The sequence below is a fragment of the Eupeodes corollae genome, chromosome 1 (genome assembly GCF_945859685.1).
Source record: "Eupeodes corollae chromosome 1, idEupCoro1.1, whole genome shotgun sequence".
Classification (NCBI taxonomy): Eukaryota; Metazoa; Arthropoda; class Insecta; order Diptera; family Syrphidae; genus Eupeodes; species Eupeodes corollae.
In genome coordinates this window covers 68,503,240-68,521,678 of record NC_079147.1, presented here as the reverse complement: position 1 = coordinate 68,521,678, position 18,439 = coordinate 68,503,240, and the positions used below count along the sequence as shown (strand labels likewise).

The window sequence follows — 18,439 nt, the reverse complement described above, 5'->3', positions numbered from 1 at the left end:
CTCTGCTTCTTCAACGAGCGCTCCTGGTAGATTGAAAATTACCTCTTGCAATTGAGGACCACCCAGATGTAATAGTTTGTTTCTTTTTTTCCTAGGGTCGCTTATTTCCTCTGATTCCAAATAAAGATTAAATGCTCTCAACCATTTCTGCCATTCCGACCTGATGGGAGACTTCTCTAACGCTTCACACAAAAGAGGAGTGATTCCAAATGTGCTCATTGCTTCCAAATGAGTGTCCAAAATCGCAATTGAATGCTTTTCTGTGGATACTCAACGCAATTGAATGCAAATTTTTTCTATGTATAGAATACCAACCATACCTCTTTTTTTTCCCAGTAATTTAAGCCTCTTCTTTCTTTTCTTCTTTATTTTTGTTCGCAATTTAATGCTTGAATCTATTTTCAAAATAATAAATTAATACTTTTTCTTTAGTTTACTTTTCCAAATTATACTTTTTTCTTATTTTATTTCCCGCAATTAAATGCTTACAAGTTACAATTCATTAGAACCTTTCCCAGTTCCGCAATTCAATGCAACCCATATGGATATTTCTACTAGTTTATTTTTTTTTCTCTTCGCAATTTAATGCTTTACTGTTCTTTTAACCTGTTCCGACCTGTAGACAACTGTAAATATGTACGTTTACTCAATTTCGTTTTTCTTTCTTTCTTTTCTTTCTCTTTTTTTTTTTGTTTTTGTCTTACCTCGTCGCCAAATGTAGTAGGCACAACCTTCGGGTTCGGCAGCTGCAACACGAATGAAGAGATTAACTCTCCATCACATCGTTATCATTGACAGGTCTCCACACCAACCATGCCTAGTTGTCTTAAAAACTCGGTACATGGACTAACTCTTGCGAAGAAACGCTAAACCTGCTACTAGACACCCACTTAACAGATAGCTCCAAATCAGTTAGTATAACAAACCGTCCTGGGTCGGGTATTAACTAAACTTTTCCTCAAGGTCTTATTACAAAATAAAAATTGACATGCGTTCTGTACTTCGAACCGTATAAATCTCCAGGTCCAGATCAAATCATACCCGCTGAGCTACAACTTACAATTGACATAACTCTGCCCACAATTGAGATGATCGTTAAAAGTTGTCTAGATCTTTTCTATACACTTCAGCGATGGAGAAAAGTAAAGGTAGTTTTCATTCCCAAAGCCGGCAAATGTTCGCATGTCAACCCTAAAGATCTAACACCTATTAGCTTTTCATCATTCATTCTCAAAACTCTGGAACGATTGATTAATATCCATGTACGTAATAGCATTGATAAGAGACTATCGATGTCTGAGGATGCTTACTGCAAAGGGAAATCGGTAGAAACAGCCTTGCCCACTCTGGTAAGAACCTTTTGAATACTCCATAGAGCAAAAGAAATATACCATGGTGCCCTTCTTGAATATTGAGGGCCCTTTCAACAACTTTGACACATCCGCTATCACTTCTGCTATGACGACCCTAAAAGTCACATACTCAATCTGTGAGTGGTTAATCTAATGCTAAAAAGAAGGATCATCAACTCTTAATTCTGTTCTGTCCCTTCTCCTGTGGAACATAGTGGTTAACGAACTTGAGAAGGAAGGTGTACCACTAATTTTTACCAATGCAGCCAAATATATTTTTCTGATATTGGACAAAAAATTAAGTTGAAAACCTAATATTCCGGAAAGATATAAAAAAGCTAAACTAGCTCTTTTCCTTTGCAAGAAAGCCAAAGAAAGCAAATGGGGTTTTGAACCTCGCATAACCTACTGGCTATACACATCGGTCATCCGACCAATACTTATGTACGGGGTTGCAGTATGGTGGACTGCGCTGGAGAAAGTCACATACTACGACAAACTCAGCAGAGTCCAACGCACTGCATGTCTCTGCATAAGCGTTGCATTGAGAACCACACCCTCTCCTCCATCTGACACCCCTCGACATCTTTAGCAAACAAGTGGCAGCGAGTAAAGCTATAAGACTCAACGCCTCATCGCAATGGACCAACAACAATGTGGGGCACTCCATCATTTTGAACCTCTTTGATTCTATACCAAAGTTCATGGACTACACTATTCTTAAACCCCTATTTGGAAAAAGTTCCAATTATCCATCCCATCCAGAGATGATTGGGAAGACAAAAAACTCCTGGATAACAAAAGTATTCATTTTTATGCAAATGGATCCAAGACAAATGAGGAAGTTGGTAGTGGTGTGTACTCAGAAAAGCTTAATCTAAGCATCTCATTCCACTTCCCTAATCATTGTAGCGTCTTTCAAGCTGAAATTTTAGCGATCAAAGAGGTTCTCTCCTGGCTAAGATGAAAAGTGATATCAACTTCTGATATCCGCATCTTCTCTGCCAGTCAAGCTGCTATTAGATCTCTTGATGGTGTCTCAACCAAATCTCAAACGGCCCTCGATTGTCGTTTGTCTCTTATGGAGATGGCGCAGCAATTTAACATTCACCTCTGTTGGGTGCCGGGCCACAAAGACATCACAGGAAATTGTAGAGGTGATGAACTCGCTAAAAATGGAACCGTCTTACCTATTTCACCTGAAAGGGAGAAGATAGGTATACCGATAGCTGCATGTAAACTTCTGATTTAAGAAACAGCTTTTGCGATAGCAAACTCTAGGTGGCAAAATTTAACAACGTGCGCAGCCACAAAACTCATATGGCCTTCACTGGACCTAAGGCACTCTAAAGAATTGTTATCTTTTAGCAGACTTCATGTTAGCTACCTAATATGGGTGTTCTTAGCCTCAAATGACTTCTGCAGGAGCTGTATGGACGAGGAAGGAGAGGAAACAATCTCTCACCTCCTTTGCACTGAACTAGCTAAAAAGGATATGAAATATCTCCTTCGCCTTATAAACAGCTCAAACTATTTTGACTGGATAGAAGGAACTCTCTAGATTCATGTGGTAGCACAATGGGTCTATTCTTTTGGTCTAAGTGTGTGGAATATGAATTCGCAGCCACTTTAACCTAACCTAACCTATTGCCCCTGTGATGTGCTGCTTCCAATTTGTCTGTCTGTCATTAGGAAATTCGTTTTAAATTGATCCCAACCTTTGATGTGTGCGGTAAATTGATCAAAAAATTAGATGTGTGCGTGTACAACGACGTTTCAGTTTATATGCAAAATAGCTAGGTTTATGATATAAATATGGAATGCTTTTGATACTGCAACAAGCACTACTAAGCTGACAGCTTACACATCTTATGGCAGTTTTACTCATTGATGAAATCACGATCTAAGAATAACATCAATCTCGATCCACCAATTAAAGAGCATATCGTTTGCAATGTTAATATAAGCCGATGAGAAACAATACCAGACACAGGCTGGATTCTTGTAATAAATCCATTTTTCATCACCTGTCATTCTTCATTTGCTGACGAAGCTCTATAGCAATTGAATTTTTGGCTTTAACTCATAAGAAGCCTAAGTTTTCCGTTATTGAAAAGTTTCCTAATAGGGGTTGATATGTTAAACATTAACCCTAATTGACAAATGTCAATGCTTTTGCGACTAGTAGATGCCCTCCCTGGCTGGACAGTTGTCATTATCTAAACCAAGTTGTAAAGTTTTTGGAGCACTAATGGAGCTTTATCCGCTGTTTTCTTAGATTCATTCCAAGAAAATGGAAGAGTATCATTTTATACTTAATCATTCAAAACAGTTTACTTGCCTTAAATGCCTAAGCTTGTATCATGACATTTCGAATTTGTCAAAACCAAACAACACCCATTTATCAACATAATTTACGCATCTAATTTATTGCGACTAACACTGTTTTGGAACGCATCAGTGAACATCTCGAAGCTTCATTTCAAGCGGAACTAACATGATCACATTTACTAAAATAAAAACCTCAAGATCATAATAGGCTAGGCAATAGAATATCGATTACCACTTTACTTACTAATCATTGCTTTCGAGAAGGCGGAATATTCCGAATAAACACTTCTCTATTAAAAAACCGATTGAATGATGGTTCTAAACGTCACATTTACACATACCTAGGTTATCAAAAGTTATTGAAATCGAAAATAAATGTTGACAAGGCTGGATAATTTTGCCAAATTTGTTTTTTAACAAATGACTACAAGCATGGCGCGAAAAGCAGATATTGCAGGGCTGATATTCAATATATGAAAAATTAATACTTTCAGCCTCGGAACCACTTTTACAGACAAACAAAAACAAAGTAATCAAAACTAAAAAAAAATAATTATTTTATATTATTTATAATATAATATATAAAAAGGAAAAAAAGTTGTTCAACAATCAAAAGAAAATGATAATTTGTAGTTATAAAAAGAAACACAAAAAGTTATACAACTTTGAATTTATAGGCCTAAAAATGTAAAAAAATAAACTGAAAAAACCGAAGAAAAATAAATAAATAATTTAATTTATAAATAAAATACCATAATAAAGGGTGATTTTTTTGAGGTTAGGATTTTCATGCATTAGTATTTGACAGATCATGCGGGATTTCAGACATGGTGTCAAAGAGAAAGATGCTCAGTATGCTTGGACATTTCATTATGAATAGACTTACTAACGAGCAACGCTTGCAATTCATTGAATTTTATTACCAAAATCAGTGTTCGGTTCGAAATGTGTTTCGCGCTTTACGTCCGATTTATGGTCTACATAATCGACCAAGTGAGCAAACAATTAATGCGATTGTGACCAAGTTTCGCACTCAGTTTACTTTATTGGACATTAAACCAACCACACGAATGCGTACGGTGCGTACAGAAGAGAATATTGCGTCTGTTTCTGAGAGTGTTGCTGAAGACCGTGAAATGTCGATTCGTCGCCGTTCGCAGCAATTGGGTTTGTGTTATTCGACCACATGGAAGATTTTACGCAAAGATCTTGGTGTAAAACCGTATAAAATACAGCTCGTGCAAGAACTGAAGCCGAACGATCTGCCACAACATCGAATTTTCAGTGAATGGGCCCTAGAAAAGTTGGCAGAAAATCCGCTTTTTTATCGACAAATTTTGTTCAGCGATGAGGCTACGTTAATAAGCAAAATTGCCGCATTTGCAGTGAAGAACAACCAGAAGCCGTTCAAGAACTACCCATGCATCCCGAATAATGCACTGTTTGGTGTGGTTTGTACGCTGGTGGAATCATTGGACCGTATTTTTTCAAAGATGCTGTTGGACGCAACGTTACGGTGAATGGCGATCGTTATCGTTCAATGCTAACAAACTTTTTGTTGCCAAAAATGGAAGAACTGAACTTGGTTGACATGTGGTTTCAACAAGATGGCGCTACATGCCACACAGCTCGCGATTCTATGACCATTTTGAGGGAAAACTTCGGAGAACAATTCATCTCAAGGAATGGACCGGTAAGTTGGCCACCAAGATCATGCGATTTGACGCCTTTAGACTATTTTTTGTGGGGCTACGTCAAGTCTAAAGCCTACACAAATAAGCCAGCAACTATTCCAGCTTTGGAAGACAACATTTCCGAAGAAATTCGGGCTATTCCGGCCGAAATGCTCGAAAAAGTTACCCAAAATTGGGCTTTCTGAATGGACCACCTAAGACGCAGCCGCGGTCAACATTTAAATGAAATTATCTTCAAAAAGCAAATGTCATGGACCAATCTAACGTTTCAAACAAAGAATCGATGAGATTTTGCAAATTTTATGGGTTTTTTTTTTTTTTAAAGTTCTCAAGCTCTTAAAAAATCACCGTTTACATTGTACATATCTATGTATTACGGTCGATGGGAAGTCCACTGGTAATGCAACTTCGATTGAGACCTCGAATGAAAATGCATTGATATTTTCGGGAAGTTGTGATTCTATTATTGGCCGATCTGTCACTGCTTAACACATAAAATCGGCTTATATTTCTTTGATTAAAATTAAGAGGCATTCCAAATTTCGCATATGATAGAATATTGTAGATTGTCACAGTCTTTCCTTTATTTGACAACATCCAGTTATTCATTGCAGTGTTGTAGTGGGACTTAAAGGAGAAGAAAACTGTTATATCTAGGGGCTGCATTTTGCTGCTGTAGTGAGATGGCAATGTCAAAAGTGTAATGCCAATCTTTTTCGAAAAATCGATGGCCTCAATGCTCATGTGATTTTCATGATTATCCAATAAAAGCAGCACTCGCTTCTCCCATCGATCAGTGAGAATACTTAGCGAAGTGATGAAGACTTTTTTTAAACCCATTCGATGTTATCCACCTGCTTTTGTAGGAATCCCCATCAGACCCTTTAAGTCCGTTTGAAACAAATGTTTCGTTATATTTAACCCCCGGAACGAAGGATAGGGGTATATTGTTTCCAACTGCATTAATCACAAAGCACACAGTAACTCAGTGTTCCCCGCTCTGCGAAGGTTGCTTGTCCAACCTGACGATTGTGTTTTGCTGGTAAGTAACTCCCCACTGGCATTTTTAGACAGTTGTGCATCCAGTTTCGTTGCAGTTATAGATGTATTGTGGTTCAAACTTAAACTTCTCGTGGATTTCTTTTAAATTTGTAAGAAATCTTTAACATTATTTTTATTGAAACTTAACAATTGTTGATCTGGACAAACAAGTTGCTTCTGCCCTTCGCCAGATTTCTCTTTAAAATCCTAGAAACCAATCAAAACCAGCTTCTCCTGAGTGGACCAGCTCTTAATTATTGGTTTCCTGTTGGCTTTTGCAAACTCAAAGGCTAATCGTAATGTTACTGTCAGGCCATAATTCATTTTGCTGCATGTGATAAAATAGCAAACCAATTGCTTCTCGTTTTCAATATTAAATATTTGAGAACTTATGAACTGGCTTGCTTTGCTCTCAAATTAGAAGCTCACGAACTCACGAAATGGAACGTTTGAGATCACTCATGCTCATTATTGAGAGTGGCTCAAGTCTCCTGTATGATCAAGTCTCCCACTTTCCCCTATGTATATGACAGCAGCTGTCGAACTCACGATTCGAAAAGATAATACAGCCAGTGTAATGAAACCCATTTTCTCAAGAATCCAGAGGAGTATAAGAAGACTTCAAAGCGAGTCTAGAAGAATATTTTAGGAACCTAAAAGCTCAAAATAAAATGTAGTTTTATTTAAAACATTGCACCAGAAAAAAAAGAAAATATCTACCAAGATAATATTTGGGCTACTGTAGGCTACTTTGGTCATACTAAATTTATTGCCGGCAATTTAAAAAAAAAACAAGCCTGGTCAGAGTTCTAAGTAAAAAAAAATGAAACGCTCTCCACGTAGAACACTCATTTTGTTATCGTTCCTTATTATTCGAGACAAAACAGAATGAATTACATCGAATTCAACAAATAATATGTCCACTGTCATAACTGTCAAAATTCGAAAGTCCTTATATTGACAGACCTTAATTCATTATTAGTGGAATTTGACGTTTCAGCTCTGTTATTTTCGTAGTTCTTCTTGCCGATTAAGAAATTAAAAGTGAGATGCTTTGCCACTGTCAAGTAAAGTATTATTTGACTTCAATGCACTTGTTGAAGTTTAAACGTCAAAAATGCGTGGACACATTTTGAACCGACGCGACTGTTGAACTTACGAGTAAATGAGCTTGGATGATTGATTGACCTCATTCGTAGAATGGGAGTGAATTTTATTCGAAACAAAACTGATGGTGGCTCTAAACTAACATCCATCATCTATGCGTCTCTATGCGACAATAATAAAATCAGAATGCAATAACATCATAAATAGAACCATCAAAATGTCCTTGTATTCCAGAATTGGCCATAACCATGCTCAATTGCTAATTTTGAAATTTTCATCAATTTATCTCTCTCTTATATCAACCAAAAAGCAGAATGACAGCAAAGAAAAAATCTGTCACAATGACAGCATCGCGAAATTCATTCGTTATTATGTATTTTTTCTCCCTCTCTGTCACTTAGTCGCGTCACCGTGCCTCGTCGCTCGGTCGGTCGTAAGGACTAAGGATGAGATGATACTGTTTCCTTTGTTCGTTTGTTTTGTTGACTTCATCTCTGCCATTTTCTTTTTTTGGAGTATCCTCGGAATTGGCTTTAATGTTTTATGCGTTCAGTTCAAGGATATGGATGTGGAACTGTGGAACTGTGGATTGCTTTTATTCTGGTAATTTGATGGCTTCTCAATGACTGCGTCTGGATAACGTGCATTTTATTAGACACATAAAATTCGTCGTCTAACGCTAACCAAACGATTTAAACAAAAAGTCGACGAAGTCGTCAAAGGCGAGAAGTGAGAGTTAAGTTGTTTTTTGGAGAATGCTTTTGGGTATTAATAGGATTTCATTGTTTCTTGTTGTTATTGTTGTTTTCAACTATATACAATATATATTTACAGTATTCGGAGGTTATATCAACCATAACTCAAATAATCAAGCAGCAGACATCTTGCCATTGTGAGTCTTCGTATGTTGCTTTGATATTCATGTTAAAAGCTTGTTGGTGTTTATGAGACATTTTGCTATTTTAAATCAAGTCTTTTATAGGAAGTAAACAAGAATTTTATAGCCCTCCGTATATGGAATTATATTTACTATAAAACTCTCAAAATACTCGTATACGTAACTTTCTTAATGCTTTTACTCAATTTCAATTGGAAAATTGAAATAAAAAGTTTTGGTTTTTGTTTATTGTCAATAGAAAATAAAATTTAAGGGAGATATGGCCTTAGAGGGACTAAGCTTTGACAACAAATGCAAGGGTGGAATCACCAAAGACTTTAAGTTTTAAGAGAAATGGTGTTCAAAATTTAATTTAAATGCCTTAATTTAATGGCAGTTCAGACTCACTATCAGTTATAAAAGCTATAAAAATCAGTTTTATTAGATTTCCTTAGACTGTGGCTAATACTTTAATGGTGGCAGCTTAGGCAAGGTTTTGTTAAGGGATATTGGTTGTTTAATGAAAAAAGGAACAAAGACTGGATCAGTATTTATATAGCGAAACATAAAATAATAAATAAGGTGAAGCAACAGCTTGTGGGAAACCAGTGCCTAGTGACTTACAACTCTCAACTATTCCTGTGTACGAGTTTTAACAGTGATGGAGGGGACCTGCACTTTTTATTTCGGATCCAAACTTCTATATTTTGAGAAAGAGCTTTTTATGACAAGAATTAATAATCTTGGACGTAATCATGCCTCCGGTACTACTCGAGCGAAACATAGTTTTGGGAATTATCACTCTACCTTAATGCTAGGTTCCGATTTTGTCGTTCTATGTTGTAAGCCCAGTAAAATCATAGTGTCACCCCTTTGATTGTGAACTAGAAACGTGTTTCTACCTCTAATTTTGTGTTCTCAGCATTGTATACAAAATAATGTAAGATATCATCACTACTCAAAACAAATATCGACAAACTGTCGAGTATATGAATAAATGTGTGATACACAATTTGAAGCCAATTTTATGCCTGACAATTTTGCTCGAGGTATTAGAATCTCTGGAGGTATAAAAAACGGAGATAGTAACTATAACTGCGAGATGGTTTTTTCTACCACAGCAGTTTAAAAAAAAGGTGAACATTTTGGATAACCCTAAATATCTGACAAACCAATTACGGCTAGAGGTTAGGTTATAGGTTAGGTTATAGTGGCTGTCCAAGATGGAACGGACACACTTAGGCCAGTTTAATGGCCCATTGTGATACCACATGAATCTTGAGGCTTCCTCCTAAGCTCAATGGAACCAGTTAGAGTCCCTTACGAAACGTGAGAGGCTGTTTATCCCGATATGATTTAGATCGTTTAGATCGTTAAAGAAGAATTCTCCTAGGTAATTCTTGCGTTTTCGAGCTAGAGCAGGGCATGTGCAGAGAAGATGAAGAACCGTTTCTTCCTCTTCCTCGTCCATACAGCTTCTGCAAAAGTCATTTGAGAATACACCTAGTCTCGTGGCGTGCTTTCCTATTAGACAGTGTCCGGTTATGACACCTATTATCGAGCTGATATGCGATCTGCTTAGAGAGAGCAAGCATCTTGAACGTTTTAAATCCAGTGTTGGCCAGATGTTTTTTGTGGCTTGACACGTGGTGATGTTGGTCCACCTGGTGCCTGCCCTCCTCACAGCGTCTTGCATTAGTAGCAGTTTACAAGTAGCGATTGGTATGCCAGTACTTGCCAAACGTGGTAGGATGGGTTGTACTGTACCGTTCCTGGCGAGTTCATCTGCCTTACAGTTACCTGGAATGTCTCTATGGCCCGGCACCCAGCAAAGGTGAATATTAAACTGTTGCGCCATCTCCATTAGAGATGATCGGCAGTTATGGACTGTTATAGAGTTTGTAGAGACTGAGTCCAGAGATTTGATAGCGGCCTGGCTGTCGGAGAAAATACGGATATCAGATGTTGATATCACGTTTTCTTTGAGCCAAGACAAGACTTCCTTAATCGCCAAAAGTTCCGCCTGGAACACGCTACAATGATTGGGAAGGCGGAATGAGAGACTTAATTTCAGTCGTTCAGAGTATACACCACCACCAACCCCTTCTTTGGGCTAGAGACTTGAACTAAATTTTATAAAATGAAAACATAATTTGTCACCTAGAAAATTTTACGAATAAAAAATTATTTCATCTTCAAAACAATTTTATTGATTGACATTTTTTTTATAAAATAAAAACCTAAGAAAAGCATTACTCAAAGTTGGTAAAAATTGAATACCGACTCAAATATCTTTTTAAAAATTTAAGATTATGGCTTCCAACTTATTTTATCTCATAATAAATATTGTTTTCAACATTTAGAAAAATTTTGGAAAAAAAAAATCGACAGTTTTTGTACAAAAAATAAAAACTTAAAAGAAAATTTAACAAAAGTTGGTAAAAATTGATTTTCATTGCCTCATTTTGATTAATAACACTGTCAAATAATTTATATGTCATGACTACACCTGGCACTTGAATTTGAAAATTTATGGAATTGATATGAATGTAACCAAACTTGATATCTGTAATTCTGCAGAATATTCGGAAAACACCTTCAATAAACTCATCTATTGATTGCGCAATTGTTCAGAAATTGTTCAGTAAAGTGATCAATCCGTTGGTATTGTCAATTGGTATTTTGCCATCATCAATTTCTTAAAATTATTTTGATAACTCATGGGCAGTTGCATCATTATGTAGGTGAATACGCATATTAATATTCAGTGTCAATTTTCGTGTATATCTCCAAAGAAGGGATGACTTTAAACATGAGTTTATTTCATCAGTAGGAATTGATCGAGGAATGATAGGCAATGTTTGACGAAAGTTCCCTGACAGCAATATTAAAGCACCACCAAAATAGCTGTTGATTGACGACTAAATTTTGCTTGTTCGATTAAATGCAACTATTGATTTTTTAGTACCCGTGGCATGATGGTTAGTGCGTTGGACTGTCATGCAAGGGGTCTTGGGTTCAATCCCTGCCTGTACCACCTTAATTTAAAAAAAATAATTTCAGCGGGTACTGCCTCTTGCGAGGAATTGACAAATCCTTCAAGAGTAATTCTTGTCATGAAAAAGTGCTTTCTCAAACTAGCCGTTCGGATTCGGCATAAAAATTGTAGGTCCCCTCCATTCCTGACAATATTACTCGCACACAGGAATGGTTGAGAGTTGTAAGTCACTAGGCCCTGGTTCACAACGGACTGTTGCGACACCCCATTTGATTTTGATTGATTTTTTATTCACCATTGTGCACTAATCCCATAAAATAATTGACGTTAATCGCAGAACTTTTGCCATAGCAGAATTTCTCGAAATATTGCAAGTCGAAGTTTCAATCACCTGTACATTCAATGTCAATTTTAATGCAGAGTGTGCGTTAGACCACCTTGAAATAATGTAGCAGCAATTCCCGAGGATGCAAGTGCCGATTCAATTTTCTGTTTCGATCGAATAGTCGCTAAAATCAATGATACAACGAAAGTTTTGCCTGTCCCACCAGGTGTTTCCAAGAAATATAATCCACCAGTATTATTAGAAACGGCAGTCATGATTGTGTCATACACATTTTCTTGTTCAATATTCAATTTGGTTATATTCGATTGTACAAATAAACGTAAATCATTAGAATTGAATTCCTGCTGACATTGCAATTCATGATCGAAAAAAACACGTATCTCATGATTTGATGCAGTCATTCACAATTGTGCTAATGCTTTATTTGCCATGTCTTCATTTATTATTACAGCTTCGTTCTTCATCGAATTTCTTTAAGTATTACAAATATCGGGATTTCTTTATTATTGAAAGATGTTGATTTTACACCTTTTCAAGATATTTTCATAATTTTCTCTACGTACAAACCTTCTCTGGACTTCAACAAATAATTTAAAACCAAATTAGCCAAATCGGTAAAGGAATTGTTGAGTTATAACATTACAACAAAAAGTGGCATTGATTTTTATATATAGATAATATAGCTCTACATATCATTGCATTGCATTTGCAGTTGACTCTCTGCGCAATCGGATTCACCCTGCATTGTCCCAAACCTTTTAAAGCATATTTTTTAAGACCAAAATAAAATAACTTCTAAAAAGTGGTGTTACTCTGTTAATCAGAAAAGACATCCCACACATTTCTGTTAACATTAACAAAAGTTTGTTAGTTTTAGCAGATCAAAAACAAGTCATAAAAAGGTACCTATGATAAACCCGTACTTACAGGAGAAAGACAATATAACATCATAACATAACATTTTATCTGAATTATTAAAACATATCTCTGGCGATTCCATCATTTTAGGGGAATTTAATGCATGTTACCCACTCTGCGGTTCTTCAAAACACAACACTTAACGCAAAGAAATAGAACGCTTTATATTTGACTCTATTACTTTCCTAGATACAACTAAAAATCAGAACTTGCGGTTACAATATCAATAAAGAAGCAAGAAATTTCCACAACATTGCTATTTCTCATTCAAAGCAGCAATAAGAAGAAAGTCTTCTGGTACAACAACTAACTGAAAATTCTTCGCAATAACAAACAAAAAGCCTTTTTATAAACTTCCACGATTTTCCACGAATGGAAATTTTCAATAAAATTAGTACAGAAACTTTACTAAACAAATTGACAAAAAATGGCAGCCTGGACCGAAAATTTAAAAATCATCTGTCACTTCTTAACAAATCTCAAATTTCGTATCAACATCAATAATGAGTATTCAATATTTTGGAGACTTCATAATGGAATCCCGCAAGGGTTATACTGGGCCCTTATTATGAATTACGAAACGAACGGCAGAAAAAACGAAACTCGAAGAAACGAAAGTCATGGTGAAGAGCGATTATAAGATACGAAAATAGAAAGCAAAAAAAGTTGCCAGGCAAAAACGAAAAATGATAATTTTTTAAAGGAGCAACTAACTTCACTCCTATTAACAAATGTCAAAATATAAATAAAGTCGAGGAAGTTTCAAAAATAAATGTTATTTGCATAAATTCTATAAAATGTTTTTTCACTGCGACTATTTCCTTGAAAGCGAAGATGAATCCCAAACTAACAAAAAAGAGGAAATGCGTATAAAAAAATACAAAATGTTGAGTATTATCTGGTTGTGGCTCAGTATTTTCATTGTTGTCTGGTTGTGGTAAAGAGTCATCGTTGAACATAACGAGAAGTACTTCCTGCTCATCAGCTTCTTCCATAGTCACATTAACACTGGTGCTGCTGCCGGCCGCCACTTGAATATTCGCATCACTCGGATCACCGAATTGTTTCCCTAATAAATTCCCTGACACGGTCTCATTTAGGTCTAGAATCGCAATTACTATTTTTTCATTTTTTGAATATTTTTTTTGCTTATTCAGGCCACCCCCTGTGCCACTTCGATAGAGCAAATTTCCATGCATTTTGCGCTTCAGATTGTACCTAAAATCTTTCCATACCTAACGAAGAACAGAATTAATCATAAACGCAAAGTTTTGTTTTAAGGAAACCTACACTTTTCCAACCATCCATTGGTTTCTCTGGAGCACCGCATGCATTTAGCTTATCAGTCAATGCCTTCCAAAGAATTTTGGATTTGGCTTTAGCTTGGTTCGTCGGCAAGTAATTTTTTGCTATGTTTGGATTGGTTTTCATAAAAGCTACCAGCAAATCCAACTGCTTAGCATTAGTTGTAGGCCTAGAAGGTTAGAAATAACTTATTTGTATGTTTTTGACAATTTTATTTATTATTTACTTACATTTTTTTGCGCACTTAACAAAACCAACCAAACAAAAACAAAAAAATAAATGACATTTGACATCTACCCCCAAAACGAAAGCTGAACGAGAGCTGAAGGCACTCGTAAATAAAAATACGAGTATCGTCATTTGTGCCACTACAATCGTTTTTTCTAATCGCAATTTAACGAATAAGCGTTATTTTGAACGAGTTTCGTTTTTCATAATAACCCCCCTGTCTATAGCAGCATTTAAGACAGATAATACAGTAATTTACAGCGAAAATTACGCAAGGAATATGGAGTCTATGGTGATGATTATTAGAATATCTTCTTTGCTATAATTAAACTGTAACAAATAGAGGTTTGTTATGTTTATTTTTATTTCATTCTAAGTTTTTTTCTCTGAATAAAAAACATATTATTTGAATTCGCCAAACCAACAGGTTATGAGCCCAGGAGTATATTCAGTAAATAACATTTAATTTTATTTTTCGACAAATTATTTTATTTAAAAAACGGAGACACACGCAAACGTTTATTACATTGTGCACATTGAATCGCTATTTCTTTACTATTAAACAAAATTTTAAATGTACAAAAACTGAAGCCAATTGATAGAAGCACAAGGTTTGGAGAAGTATTTTAGCAAATACATCGATAGATAAATTGATTTATTAGCATTCCTTTATAATACAAAAATAATTTAGTAAAATCGTTAAGGCTTGGCTATACCGTCTGCAGACTGACTTTTGTTTGAAAATTAACAATGTTTATCTAATTAAAGTTTTTTTGTTTTAAAAGGGTTCGTTTATAATTTCAATGCGGTAAAACATTAAAATAAATAAATTGGGTGGAGCAACAGTCCGTTTGAGAACCAAGGCCTAGTGACTGACAACTCTCAAGCATTCCTGTGTGCGAGTGCTGTTGTCAGGGATGGAAGGGACCTACAGTTTTAATCCGTATTCGAACGGAAAATTTGAAAGCACTTTTCATGACAATGGAATACACTTTGAGAATTTGTTAATTCCTCGCAAGAGGCAGTACCCGTGAAAAAATCTTTAGCTGGCATAGACAGGGATTGAACCCAAGACCGCATGACAGTGCAACGCACTTTTTTTTCTTTAATTCATTTTTATTAATTCAATCTTAAACATATCTTAAAGCTAGACAAAAATTCATAAAACTAGCATTATTATCCAAAACTTAAAACTAACTTAATGGTCCCATACGGACACTCTAAGTTAAACAATCATACTTAATACTAATGCCTTTTGGCCCTAAGATTTATTTTACTTCAATTTAATTTGTATTTATTAGATAATTTTGAAAAAAAACTACTACCAAGATCCTTTTTAATTTTTACTTAAAATTTACTTAAAATAAGTTCCTTAATATAAAACTTAAAGCTAACTTAAACTACCTATTCTACCTATAAACTACTTAAAACCAGAACAACCACAGCAGCAAATCTAACGTTTTTGTTTTTCATATTTTGTTGTCTTTTTTTCAATTTTTTGTATTTTTTTTCTATTTCTTTTTGTGCCACCATGCCTATTCTTCTTAAAACTAAACCCTAAAACTATAAAACAAGTATGTAACCTGGCCAAGCCTTCAAACCCCATCTCGAGTACCCACTATCAAGTGCCGATTGAAGCCACCAAAACTGGTTCTCCTGCTTCACCCTATCAGTTCGGTCCCGTTCGGACACGGCCCTACTGAACTGAAGGAGCTCTGCTCCGCCTTGTGCCATGACGTCCCGATTGTGCAGGAGTCGCCTTTCCACGGTTCTTCGTCTGACGTGGTAGATTAGGGAAACTGCCAATCTATCCTGTATCAGACTGCATACAACGTCGTAAACACTGCCGCTCGAACACCCGAAACTTCGCCATCTGGTCAGACCAGAATTTATATGTCTGTCAAAATATAATTACTGTTCTAACCAGATACCGAGATACTTCACTACACTTTTGTTCGCTAATAATTGCCCGTGAAGACCAACGATCTTACGACAATTCTTGAACGTATCCGCCGTGGCCCTAGCCAACGGAGTCCGGAACAGAATTGTCTCAGACTTCTGGACATTTATTTTCAGTTTCCAGTCGTCGCAATATCGCTGAATCTTATCGAAATCACGCTGCAAGAGAATTCTTATAACCTCAACCTTTCGCGTCGTTCTGTACGCAATCAGATCGTCGGCGTAAATGCTGAAGAGAATCGGCGAATTCACCGCTCACAGTTGAAGACCATTTTTAATTTAAAATGTTGTGGCAGAATTTACATTGCCACTTTTGACAACAAACTTTTTACCGTTAAGCATATCATGAACCATGAAGTATAAATAACAATGGCTTGCTCTCAGTTTTCGGTAAAGACCCTCTAACCATACGGTGTACAAGGCCTCTTCCAAATCAAATAGAACAGCATCTGTGCATTGTTGTTTTGATTTATTCCATTGGATATCAGAAACAAGTTTAGACGCAGAATGAATTGTGACATGACCAGCCTTGAACCCGAACTGTTTATCCGGAATTATTTTGTTGTCCGCAGCCCACTTAGTCAGAGCTCTATTAATGATTTTTTCGAAAACTTTGCTCATGCTCGGAAGAAGACTTATCGACCGAAAATTTGAAGAGTGTGGTGTAAATGTCAATTGCCTCCATCGGTAAATGTCTTAGTACAACGTTGGATATACCATCGGCACCTGCTGACTTTTTGTTTTTTTTTTTAAATGAATTGAAGATGAGCTGAAGTTCAACCTTCGACACTAACAAGAGACTTTCTCCCGTTTGCTCGGCTGTTATTGCATTTTCCAAGGAATAGTCATTAAACCGCATGAAACCGCCGTTCTCAGATCGCCATTGTGTGATATCATTTTGAAGGTAAAAATGATTAAGTAGGGCTCTGTTTTCCAGGTCGTGGTTGGGGCAAATGCTAACATTTACCTTGAACTCTTGCTGGAAAGCAGCACCCACCGCCTCCACTTTTTTCTTCGGATCTTCAATTATGTAAAAGTCAGCGTCAAAGATGGCTTCTTCTGGATCTATTTGCTCTATCCTAAGTACGTCCCTGTTCTCTTCAGTTCTTTTGAGTGCCAGACACGGAAGGTCATTATCGTTCTTTTTTCTGAATATCTTGTTGATTTAGGAAACATACTAGGGTCGGATCTTACGGCCTCAGTACTTGTTAATTGATAACCTGTAGTTCTCCTTAAGTAACAGAATGACATTTATATTGTCGACTTCAGTGTCCTAACCTCCAAGTTCTGTGGGTCTGTAAGTCGTCTGTGCAAGTTTTTGAGTCTTGTCAGTAAGCCTGTGCTTGTGCTTATATAGTGCGATAAAAGTCTCGTTTCGGTAAACGTCCATTTGATAGTCTAACTCGCTAACCATCGTGCCCCGGGTACTGCACACATTTTTTAAAAACTTAGCAGTCAGTTTGACGAAAAACTAGGCGAATTTAGTAAAACTACACTGTCGTTGAAATGAAAAGATAATCACGTGCCAAAGTTTTTCAAGCCACGTCCGATTCTGCTTGCGTTAAAAGAAAAATTAAATGATGAAATAAATAAACTTATTAAAAATTAGGTAAACTAGAACCGGTTGATTATAGTGCGGGGGCTACTAGGTCACCGTTAACCCACAATTGATGTTCGCAAATGATCCAATGCCTTGAACAGAGGAAATATTCTCCCAACTTTATGGTGGAGAAGAGTTTACGGTCCTAGATTTGTCGAAAGCATATCAACAGTTAGAGTTAGATGATAAGTCTAAAGACATTAGAACCATCTCCACTATGGTAGGTCTCTTTCGTTATACTCAAGAAGTCTATGGATTGGCTCCGGCCAGCATAATTTTAAAAGGCTTTGGTGAAGTTGTTTGTGGGAATAGATGGGGTTGCTATATTTTTAGATGACCTTATAAAGACGGTTAGAAATAGGAAGCCACATGTTGGAAAGGTTCATCAAGTACTTTCAGTGTTAAGATGTTGGTTTAAAGTTGAACAAGAATAAGTGTGGAGTTTTTGCTAAGTCAATAACACACTTCGATCCCTGCATTTGCCATCTAAAGTTTTATTTACGGGTACTGCCTCTTGCGACGAATTGACAAATTCTCCAAGAGTAGTTCTTCTCATGAAAAAGTGCTTTCTCAAATTAGCCGTTCGGATTTGGCATATAAACTGTAGGTCCCCTCCATCCCTGCAATTACTCGCATACAGGAATGGTTGAGATTTGTAAGGCTCTGGTTCTCTACGGACTTTT

The 18,439-nt window shown here is 36.4% G+C and overlaps 1 protein-coding gene across 1 annotated transcript; it reads right to left on the bottom strand.

The window, feature by feature from the left end:
• Nucleotides 1–13,220: 13,220 nt before the first annotated feature.
• Nucleotides 13,221–14,411, bottom strand: LOC129940952 (uncharacterized). Its single transcript, XM_056049481.1, has 3 exons — nucleotides 14,200–14,411; nucleotides 13,955–14,138; nucleotides 13,221–13,899 (listed from the first exon to the last, which is right to left on the bottom strand). Coding segments are annotated over exons 1-3 (687 nt in total). The 5' UTR covers nucleotides 14,202–14,411; the 3' UTR covers nucleotides 13,221–13,398.
• Between the last annotated feature and the right edge of the window lie 4,028 nt (nucleotides 14,412–18,439).

Excerpts from the sequence above, each read along its gene's own strand:
- LOC129940952 (XM_056049481.1), bottom strand. Across the intron at positions 13,900-13,954 it reads CAATGGATGGTTGGAAAAGT|GTATGGAAAGATTTTAGGTA; the intron begins GTAGGTTTCCTT and ends GTTCTTCGTTAG.